The sequence below is a fragment of the Coffea arabica genome, chromosome 7c (genome assembly GCF_036785885.1).
Source record: "Coffea arabica cultivar ET-39 chromosome 7c, Coffea Arabica ET-39 HiFi, whole genome shotgun sequence".
NCBI classification, from domain to species: Eukaryota; Viridiplantae; Streptophyta; class Magnoliopsida; order Gentianales; family Rubiaceae; genus Coffea; species Coffea arabica.
In genome coordinates, this window is record NC_092322.1 from 4,041,082 (window position 1) to 4,052,818 (window position 11,737).

The following is an 11,737-nucleotide window of genomic DNA, read 5'->3' on the forward strand; positions in this document are numbered from 1 at the left end:
GTAGGAAAAGTTCATCTACCAATATGCTTCTTTCTTTCTTTTTTTTTTTTTTTTTTAATTTCCCGTCACATGCATTCCTTTCCATCATAATGACTTGACCATTAGGCGATTTACTTCCTTCTTAATTTCACTTTCTCTCGACCGCATGAACACATTCGGAAATTTATGTCAACTTGTTGGCTATATAGATTCCAGAATCAATCTATTTTTTTTTAATAGAAGCAATCAAATAATCATAGTACATCAAAACATTCCAACAGATAAGATAATGGTTTGATATTTCATTAATTAGATGATGGTCTGATATTCCATTAATAAGATTATTGTGACGTGTCAACTAGGGTTGCAAACTAATTCAATCGCTTGCGAGCGATTCGAGTCAAACTCAATCAATATCGAGTTCGGGTCGAACTTGAACTGATTGAGTCGAACTCGAGTTCAAAATATTAAATTCAACTCGCGAGCTCGAGTATATATATATATAATATAAATTTTTTTTATTTTTTATTTTAATAGTAAAATTATATATATTCTTAATATTTTATTATTTTATGAAGAAATATATTATTTTATTTATTTTTTTTTAAAAATATTTATTTTTATTTTTTCAGACAAAAGAGAGTTCAAGCTTCAAATTTGTCCGTTCATCGAATTCGAGTTCAATAAAATTAAATTAATATTGGATACAATTATGCCAAAATTCGATTCGATATGATTCGTTCGCAGCGTAGCGCCGACTTCAACTTTGAGAAATACGACTAGCATATAGTAATTCTACTCTCCTACAGGATCAGCTAAGGTGGTCAGTAACGTGGGCCAGTCCACCCTGGTCCTACAAAAAATGAACAAATAAAATAGGAGGACCTTATTTAATTGAATTGGAAGATTGTGAAAGTAAAAGAAAACACTCGTATTTTGGCGCCAAACGCAGATTTCCCGCCATTCTTTTATACTGAAGAACTGGTTAGCACTAACCACAGATCCCACTTTTCCCAGATTCCCAGGCTGAGATCCAGAAGTCCGGGAAAAACTGTAGGGGCGTGATCTAGGGCAAGGAAGAAGAGAAATGTCGGACGAGGAGCCTAGGGTTGCTGGAAGGCGAAGGAGCAGGGGAGCACAGGCCACGGCGCGTGCGGACGCGCTCCAGCGTCTCAAAGCTCTCCGCAGCGGCTGCCGTCGACCCACCGAGGGCGGCGCCACGTTTAACATCAAAATGGAAGATCCCATCTACGACACCGTCGACGAGGAAGAGTACAAGGAGCTCGTAGCCACACGTCGTGAGGAAGCCAAAGATTTCATCGTCGACGACGACGGCCTAGGGTACGTTGACGAAGGTCAAGAAGAGGATTGGTCTCGCGCTGGTGTTCCTCTCTCTTCGGAAGAGTCGGACGGGGAATTGGAGCGCCCGAAGAGAAAGAAAAATAACAAAAGTAACACTACTGCGGAGAAGGAGCAGCAATCGACGAAAAAATCCTCGGCTCTCTCTGCTGCTGCGGCGTTGATGGGCAAGCAGAGGATATCGAATATGTTTACGTCTTCAGTGTTTAAGAAAAATAGGGATGATAACAAGGGGAAGAACACTTTGTCGTGCGAGAGTATCGTAGATGATGTTATTGCTGAATTTGCGCCTGATGAGGCTGATAGGGAGAGGAGGAAGAAGGCAACCTCCCGTTTATTGTCAAATTCAATAAGTTCTGTTCCTCTTAATTCTAATTTTATGTCCGTTAAATTTGACAATGCCGTTAATGATTGTGTTGATTCGAGTGTTAGGCACGAGGACACTGGATTTAGGAATTCGAATAGTGAGTTTTTGGTGAATAATTTGCAGAAAAGCCACGTGGATGAGGAAAAAAATGTGATGCTGGAAAATGGAAAGGAAAATGAAGGAATTGTTAAATTGAAAGATGATAAATTAGTTGCAGGACTGGGAGATTCTTCAGGTAATGGGGATGGGGAGGGCTTGTTGAATGGATTCGAAGTGAAAGAGCAACAAGAGGTGAAGTTGGACGAGAGGGTTTTTACTCTCAATGCAAAGATTAAAGAAGAGACAGATTCAGCATTAAGTGCAACTGCCGGGTGGCAGGCAGTGAGAACTGCAGGAAATGAAGCTGTGAGTTCCAATGGCTCTGGAGTTAATCAGAGTCTGAATAATGAAGACAAATCAGATTTTGAATTGAATTCTGATGGGTCACTGCCTTTCTACATACTAGATGCTCACGAGGAGTTTTATGGTGCCAATTCTGGCAATCTTTATCTCTTTGGGAAGGTACTTTTGGCATACTGATTTCTTTTTTATGCTTTCTTATCTCTCAATTTCTACTAATTTTCTAATTTTCTCTGCCATACAGAACCTTAGGCTGGTTAGGATCCTCTGTACTTCATTGACTTATTCTAGAAGCATGTTTCAGTGTCACTAGTCTATGCAGTATTTATAAACCTTTTAGTCTTAAAAAGTGATGCTTAAATAACCTAGCATTGAATAGACTTTAGGACCTGGGATATGCTTTTCTATATCATTCTGGTGCACAGGTTTTGGCAAATTCATGCCGTACTTTGTTGCTTAAATGCTCATCTGGTGTATGTTCCATGCAAAGTATCCTTGTTATTATCAATATCTGACTTCTATCCCTTGATTTAAGGTCAAATCTGGAGATACATACTACAGCTGCTGCGTGGTTGTGAAGAACATGCTGAGATGCGTTTATGCAGTCCCAAATGTCTCTGTATTTCACGGTGACATATTAATGAAGTTAGAACAGGATGTGGAAGAGTCTCGCATATCTTCCACAGAATTTCGTACTCAGCTGCATGTAATTTTATCTACTGAAATTCCTGTATTAGTAGTCAGGTATTCGGTTCACTGCTCACATCAGTTTCAACTTTTCATTGTTAGGAGATGGCATCGGGATTAAAGACTGAAATGAGTAACCAGTTGCTGGAACGTAATGTTTCATGTTTTAGTATGACACCTGTTAAGGTTTGAGATTTATTTATTCAATGCATCAAAATAGTCAAGCCAATCTTTGTTTGTTTTGCCAAAAATTATCTAGTTTTTCGTGTTACAGACTAGTGCCAGTTTCCTAGTCAGCCTGATTTTTTACTGTCTTTGCAGAGGAATTATGCATTCGAGCGATCTGACATACCTCGAGGCAAGAACTATGTATTAAAGATCAGCTATCCATATAAGGTATTTAGCTTGTGTTAATTTAGCCACTTAGAACAGTACCTTTCTTAAATTTACTGTATTTGGAATTTTGGTGCCCATAGATGCAGCCTTTATTATGCTTAATATTGGTCATTATTACTGGATGTTGGATATATGCTTACAGGACCCACCACTTCCATCAGATATTAGGGGAGAAAATTTCTGTGCTTTACTTGGAACTCATTCGAGGTAATGCTGCAAATAGGTCTCATGTGCTTCTCGTAGTCTTGTTCAATCTACTTCAAGAAAGGCCACACTCTGGATTTTTGAGTCTCAATGTCTGTCATTCACTTTGTTCTGTGAGACATCAACCTAAGAGTGCATACCATTTCTTCGTGTAAAAGATTCACTTATCACCATCTTCTTTTTGCAGTGCCTTGGAAACTTTTCTTGTTAAAAGGAAAATAAAAGGACCTTCATGGCTATCGATTTCAAAATTTTCTAGCCGTCCAGTGCCCCAACGAGTGAGCTGGTGCAAGTTTGAGGTTTTTGCTGACTCTCCAAAGGATATTCAAGTCTTAACATCTTCAAAGAATATTGTTAAGATTCCTCCTGTAGTAGTCACGGCAATAAATCTGAAAACAATCACCAATGAGAAACAAAATCTCAATGAAATTGTTTCTGCATCTGTCATCTGCTGTCACAAGGCAAAGGTAGATTCAGAAGGAGCTTATTTTTTGATATTACAGCATTATTGGAATTGGAGGTTGATCCATCTTGTTACTGGAATGAATAATAATGTGGTATACTTTAGCATAGACAGGTGGTGCTCAACCAATTGGTGAACTCTCTCTCCACCCTATGCCTGCAACTAGTGGAGCTCATAGTTGCATGTTCATTCTTTCCAAGTTGATGTCTTAGTCTTTTTCCACATTTAGTTTATGAAATATGACAGCAGGAAATATGTTTTACTGAGCATTGTTTCCTGTAGGCCAGTGTCTAGTCTGATATTAAAGACACATACCAATTGCATGATGAACTTTTCAGATAGATGCTCCAATGTTAGCGTCAGAATGGGCCAGGCCAGGCATGCTTAGTCATTTTACTGTTATCCGTAAAATTGAGGGGGCCATATTTCCAATGGGATTCACCAAAGAGGCAGCTGAAAGAAATATAAAAGCTGGATTCAATGTCATCAGTTGTGAGAGCAGGCATGTTCTGATCTACTTGTGTTTACTATTAAGCATTAATCATTTCCTCTTTAAGCTTTCATTTCTTGGTAATCTTACTATATCTTTCTGCTTCTATTTCTATGTTCAATATTTCAGTGAAAGAGCTCTATTAAATCGTCTGATGATTGAGTTACACAAATTGGATAGTGATGTTCTTGTCGGGCACAACATCTCTGGGTTTGACCTGGATGTTCTTCTTCACAGATTTCAGGTCCTTGTCATTCACCTATCTTTTCATGTTTACTGGCTTTTACCAATTGTTTGATTCTTCTTATGCTGTGAGCAAAGAAAGGCACTAACAACCATAAGACGTACACATAATGTTATATGCAGGCTTGCAAAGTACCCAGCAGTATGTGGTCTAAAGTTGGCCGTCTCAAGCGTTCAGTCATGCCTAAACTCAGCAAAGGAAATAATATTTTTGGCTCAGGAGCAAGTACTGGAATGATGTCCTGTATTGCAGGGCGGCTCTTGTGTGACACCTATCTTAGTTCACGTGATTTACTAAAGGAGGTAACGTGGTATGCTGCAATATTATACTGTCAATGCACTTGATGATGCTGATACTGTTAAATTACATGTGGATTTTGCTTCTCCAGGTTAGTTATTCCTTGACACAACTTGCAAAGACTCAGCTTAACAAAGACCGCAAGGAGATTGCTCCGCAGGATATTCCTCAAATGTTTCAGAATTCAGAATCGCTCATGGAACTTGTAGGTTTTTTATTTAAATGCATCCGTTTTGTTAGTCATCGTTCTTGGTCAGTATAACAGTGTGAAGATACATCTTTTCATGCTATTTTAGACCTTTAGACCAAGACGAAGAAAATGAAGAAATGCAAATCTACTAACTGATATTGGGTCACTATTGACCCAGTTCTCCACTTTATAACCCAAAGCAATCATGTCTCATTTGGATCCTCTGATGAAAGAGATCATGACTCTTAAGTCACTTACGATGATTGATTAAGCATTTGAGATATAGCCATCATTGCAGCTGTTTTTAGTTCTTTTATTCCTGTCACTGGTCTTTTTTCTGGTAAAAGTAGTCAAATACTTAAAAATTTCTGTCACGTTAACAAAGACTATTTTTCTGTTTAACAAGTACACATGATATCTCTCTGAAGATGAACTATTTTCTTCAGATAGAATATGGTGAAACAGATTCATGGTTGTCGATGGAGCTCATGTTTCATCTGAGTGTTCTTCCCTTAACCCGTCAACTGACTAATATAAGTGGCAACCTTTGGGGAAAAACTCTGCAGGTGATTACTTTTCTTATGTTTTTGGCAATTAACTTTTCCACATGATCAGCTTTTGTATTTCTAGTATAACATTGTGTGTGCTTGCTTTCAGGGTGCTAGGGCCCAAAGAGTAGAATATTTATTGTTACATGCATTCCATGCAAAGAAGTTCATTCTTCCGGATAAGTTATCCTATCAGGCTAAGGAAACAAAAATGACAAAGCGGAAAATTGACCAAGATGTTGACAGCAAAGAAAATGATTATACGTTTGATGAGATAAATTTTGATGAAATTCCCAGGAATGATAATGGGAAAACCAAAAAAGGACCCGCTTATGCTGGTGGTTTGGTTTTGGAGCCAAAAAAAGGTCTATATGACAAGTATATATTGCTCCTGGACTTCAATAGTCTCTATCCGTCAATTATTCAGGTAATCTATATGCCTACTGCTCTCTTCTTGCTACTTCTAGTATCTTATTCTGTGTCTAGATTGCCATCCCATTCCTGTTTTCTTCTTGGTCATCTTGTAGTTGGACTAATTTCATTTTGGGCATATCTCACATAACATGCTGTGCTGATCACTCTTTTGCAGGAGTACAATATCTGTTTCACAACTGTTGACAGATTTTCAGATGGATCAGTATCCCATTTACCATCTAGTAGAAGGACTGGAGTTCTACCAGAGGTAAGCTTAAACTTAATTTGTGAAGTTTTTCTTTTGTATGGTTGAATTTAATTGGTCGAATTAAGTTTGTTTATTGTTGGTTTTGTTTTGAGTTTCATTGAGCAGTATAAGAAAATTGCTTTCTGAAAACCCATTCCTGTTTGCCATTGTCCTTGTGAAAAGGAAAATCATGGTTTCAGCTCGATGAATAGCCTCTCTGTGCATATACTTATCTATTGGAGCTTTGTGCACTATGATTTCCCTCTTTATGATTCCATATATTGGATTTATCTCTTTACATTCATAGATATCAATGCATACCTCAGTATGCTGCATTAAGTTACTTGTTCCCTATATACTGGCATGCTACTTATAATGATATTGACATATGTTCTGTAGTTGCTAAAAAATCTGGTGGAAAGACGAAGAATGGTGAAATCATGGTTGAAAGCAGCCTCAGGTCTGAAGGCCCAGCAACTTGACATACAGCAACAAGCACTGAAGCTAACAGCAAACAGGTTTTCTATTCAGACATCTTGTTTTCCTTAGCAACCTTAACTTTTTTACTAATTTTTTTTTCAATTTTAAAACTGATGTGCTGTTCTGTCCATTGGTTGGATGGCTATTAGCATGTATGGATGCCTCGGATTCTCAAATTCCAGGTTTTATGCAAAGCCACTTGCTGAGCTTATAACCTTGCAGGTCAGTAGTTTCTTTCTGGATGCAAGTTAAAAGAATGCAATTCTCATTAAATGATAGTCTGGATGTATTTTTGACAAAATTTTCATTGTTGTGAAGGGAAGGGAGATTTTACAGAGTACGGTTGACCTTGTTCAGAATATTTTAAACTTGGAGGTCGCATCTTTCATTTCATTTTGGACTAGTGAATGGAGTGTCCGTATGTCTGCAGATTTTCCATGTTTAAGATGTTACATTGACTGGTACGGTGTTCTTTTTGTCTGGCAGGTCATTTATGGGGACACAGATTCCATTATGATTTATACTGGGCTTGATGATATTGGAAAAGCAAAAGCAATCGCAGGAAAGGTGATTCAAGAGGTAGGGTTGATTGTTTGCTCATTCTTTTGGTAAATCATCTAAAGAATTTCACTGACCTACTGAGGCTAAATTTTTGCCTCTTTTTGCCTTTTGTTGCATTTCATTTAAATTAATCACTTAGTACATTTTGACAATAGTTCAACCAGAAAAGAATGCTGTTTTTGGCATCAGAAAATGGTAGGCGACTCAGAAAAATTAGAAAGCTAGGACATCAGAAAATGGTATGCGGCTCAGAAAAATTAGAAAGCTAGAAAATTTGATATGTTTTTTTTTCCTCCTAGCACAATACAAGTTTGGGTTTATCTTCAGGGATTGAGAAGTGCATGTCTCTGTTGTAATACAGATATTTAAAATTACTAATGGTTTCTTTTCATAGGTCAACAAGAAGTATAGATGCTTAGAAATTGATCTTGATGGTCTGTACAAAAAAATGTTGCTGCTTAAGAAAAAGAAGTATGCAGCAATTAAAGTGCAGTTTAAAGATGGAATGCCTAATGAGGTACATTTTGGAAATGTATTTTGCTGGACGACATAGGACTCTGCAATAGTTGCATATCAATGAATCTATCCACTTTATTGAAGGTCATCGAACGGAAAGGTCTTGATATGGTTCGGAGAGACTGGAGCTTACTCTCGAAGGAATTGGGAGATTTCTGTCTGAGTCAAATATTATCTGGCGGGTATACTCTTTGTACTGATTGTCATTGTGCTATATAATCTTTATCGTTGTTAGATGTGATCTGAGACTGTCAAACTTACGGGGTGAGCTTTGTTAGGTCTTGTGAGGATGTTGTTGAATCAATACACGACTCCCTTGTTAAGGTAATATTCTGAAACCCACAGAAAGCTCATCAGTGTATGTAGATGGTCCTGGTTACAAAGCAGTAACAGATAATCAATATTACAGTTGCTACATGCTAACAAGATTTTGAGTGGACAAGCTCAACTTAGCTAGAATATGTTGAAATTTCATTGGCAGCTAAAAGCAGACTTTGTAAAGGAGGCAGTCTCTTTTCAAAATTTTGTTACTAATGTCATTGCACATTACTCATGCTTCATCCTACTATCACTTGTGTTTTTGTCTTTTGACATTTGATTTCAACTTTTAACGACTTGAATCAGCTTGAAGTTAACTCAATTAATTGGCATTGATAATGTGGTAAACTGTTAATTGACCTCGTGTGGAAAAATGCCTAATGGTCTGAAAATCCTTTTTGATGGAGCTTATATATTTTTCTGCAGATTCAAGATGATATGAGAAGGGGACAAATAGAACTCGAAAAATACATTATCACAAAGACATTGACAAAAGCACCAGAAGCTTACCCTGATGCAAAAAGTCAACCCCATGTTGAAGTTCGTTCATAGACCCACTTTTTGTCTTGTCTTCTACAAAACAAAAACCTTTTCATTCTAAACCATCTCAAAGTTTCATTTTGGAGTTTGTTGAATTAATTGCACTAATTATTCATGCATGGATGTGGTTGTCTGTTTTCCAGGTTGCCCTTAGATTGAGGAGAAATGGTTATGTGACTGGTTGCTCTGCTGGAGATACGGTACCTTATATCATCTGCTGTGAGCAGGTCCGTGTTTTGCTTATATATTTATCATTCTTTATCTGATGTTTTCCTTCAACTCCAACTACTTCCATCCCAATTCCTTGTGTTAAAATCTCCCCTTCATATGGTGTGGTAGGGGATTAGCTCAAGTGGCTCGGGGATTGCTCAGCGAGCAAGGCATCCTGATGAGGTGAAGAAAGGCAACGGGAAATGGATAATTGACATTGATTATTATTTGGCGCAACAGGTTTTTCATCAACTTTATATGACCAGTGACAACTAGTGCTGTTGATTATAAATAAAAAAGTACATGGTTCAGGTTTTCTAATTGCTTAAGTGTGTTCGTTGACATTGCAGATTCATCCTGTGGTTTCACGTCTTTGTGCTCCAATTCAGGGTACGAGTCCAGCACGTTTGGCTGATTGTTTAGGGCTTGACTCATCTAAGGTAAAGTAACATTTGCTTTGAACTTTTAATGTAGGTTTTTTTTGTGTTGTAGAATCTGCAACTGGAACTAAAACAATCTGATTCTTTCAGTTCCAAAGTAAAACAAATGAAGCTGGTAGCAGCGATTCTTCAAGCCTGCTTTTATGTGTAGGTGACGACGAGGAGAGGTAATCATTCTGTCAGCCACGAAGTGTTGATAATACTCTTAAATTTTGATTTAGATGGAGAATTGCCCTGTCTAAGGAAAGGCATTTCCTAACTTATGAGGAAATGTACTCTAGACTTAAATTCTTGTTGACTTGCCGACTCCCAAGGAGCCATATTTCCCAATATGGATTGTTAGCATTTTAATCTGAGTTTTCTTAGAAGCTAATTTTTTCCAGTTTTATTTACTAGTGTTATTATGTATATAAGTGGAATTACCTTGAGATGGACCACCAAAAATACACCAAATGTGTGCCTTTGATAATTGCAGATATCGAGGTTGTGAGCCATTAGTTTTGTCATGTCCAAGCTGTTCCAGTTCCTTTGACTGCCCACCTCTATTCAGTTCCCTATGTTCGTTAATTAGTCAGAAGCCAGCAGATTCGCAAGCACCCGGGAATTTCTGGCTCAAATTACGTTGTCAATTGTGCTCTGTAGAAGGTGATCAGGGGAGAATATCTCCTGCAATGATAGCAAATCAGGTAATTCTCTGTAGTTTTTCAATTTTGGAGCTTCTCTTGTTCAATTTACATGGTTTGAATTTGAGCCTTTAACTGGTTTCTGGTTGCTCTACGGTCTAAAGAATAAAAGTGCTCGAAGGGAAAAAAATACAAAAGTATGGTTGCAGTAAAACAACACGGTTGGGTGTGGTGGCTTTATGTTATGATATGTAGATCAGTGACGGACCCTGCCTGATATTTGACAGGTTAAAAAGCAAGCGGAAGGTTTCATCTTGGCATACTATCAGGGCTGGATGATGGTATGTATTCCCATAACAGTTCTTATATAATTGGATTATGGTATACTTATAGTTAGAATTGTTTAACAGAAATGTGTGATGAAAATGATTTTCAGTGTGATGATGAAACTTGCAAGTACACTACTCGTAGTTTGAATCTGCGGCTAATTGGTGACTGCGACCGGGGAACTGTTTGTCCTAATTATCCTCGCTGTAATGGGCGTCTCCTAAGAAAGGTTCTTCTCCCCTCCTTCCCGCTCTATTTCTCTTGAAACAAAATCTTGCAGTAAACTCACCAATGAGAACTTTTTATTCGTTTATTTATTTATTTTTCCTAGTACTCGGAAGCTGATCTATACAAGCAGCTTGCCTATTTCTGCCACATTCTGGATACTGTTCGTTGCGTTGATAAGGTTATTGTCCTTTTCAGTTCACTCCTTTCTCTATTAGTATATACCACGTATTGAGGAACAATTTCTTTTTTTTTTTTTTTGAGTACTGTTTGCTCATGGTAGTAAAAGAAATAGGATAAATTACCTTTAACCCTCTTGAATGGGTTAGTGATTTGCTACTTAACTTCTTTATGGTTTAAAAATTTATATATAACCTCGTCATAGTTTGATTAAAACCAATGATCAATATTAAAATGTCAAAATCAAATTAATAAATTGACAAGTTCTCCCCTTCACTATTGCTTTTTCTTTTTTTTCCCTTTTCTTTCTCTTTTTGTTTAAAAACCTATATTGATATTTATAACCTTTAAAGATGATGTTTTCTAACTTTTGGTATCTATTTTTTATTTTTATTTTTTGGTCTTTCGCAATTGGGAAAAAAATGTAGTCAAAAGATAAATTTATCAATTTTTTAAATTGAATTTGACTTTTTAATATTAACTATTACTTTAACAGAAAAATTGACAACGATACTGTAAGATTCGTTCAAAGAAATAACTAAGCGTTCTCGTTTTGAAATTGTAGATTGAGGCTGGTATGAAAAACCAACTTGAAAAAGAGCTTGCTGTAGTGCGGCCTTTAGTTGAATTGGCAGCGTCAACGGCGCAGAGCCTCCGTGACAGGTGTGCCTATGGGTGGGTACAGATGGAAAGCTTAGCTGTATCAATATGATGCATGTTTGCACTATCGAGTTCTATCTTTATGGTTTGGGGCTTGCACGACCGTAATTCCCTCGATCCAACCTATGTATATAGTCAATCTGAAAATTCAAATGGACAAAAGTTTGGGAGTGAAGAAATAGTGTCGTGTAATCTCGGGTACTTTAATATCACCTGGTCTCAGTATTGCCACATGCTGTAAGTGGAGCAGTCGGGCAACGATGCACCAAGACAGCCAAGTAGGACTATAAAACTTTGTTTGCCGATTGACAGGAAAAAAAAAAAGAGGATCTTGATGCTTTTTGCTGCAATGCCTTTTTCTCAGATGATAACA

General features: G+C 37.4%; 1 protein-coding gene across 1 annotated transcript; it reads left to right on the forward strand.

Annotated features, from left to right (window-relative positions):
- The first annotated feature begins 925 nt into the window (after positions 1-925).
- On the forward strand, positions 926-11,714 carry LOC113698983 (DNA polymerase alpha catalytic subunit-like). The gene is made up of 30 exons (XM_027218995.2): positions 926-2,266; positions 2,640-2,810; positions 2,894-2,977; positions 3,113-3,187; positions 3,330-3,394; positions 3,579-3,858; positions 4,193-4,356; positions 4,474-4,588; positions 4,711-4,890; positions 4,977-5,090; positions 5,522-5,641; positions 5,733-6,050; positions 6,213-6,305; positions 6,684-6,802; positions 6,914-6,986; positions 7,083-7,139; positions 7,251-7,343; positions 7,720-7,842; positions 7,926-8,023; positions 8,120-8,165; positions 8,586-8,699; positions 8,843-8,926; positions 9,039-9,149; positions 9,260-9,349; positions 9,440-9,516; positions 9,825-10,035; positions 10,260-10,313; positions 10,409-10,528; positions 10,631-10,705; positions 11,270-11,714. The coding sequence occupies exons 1-30, from the start codon at positions 1,067-1,069 to the stop codon at positions 11,414-11,416; spliced, it is 4,671 nt and encodes a 1,556-aa protein (XP_027074796.1). The 5' UTR covers positions 926-1,066; the 3' UTR covers positions 11,417-11,714.
- Positions 11,715-11,737: the final 23 nt, after the last annotated feature.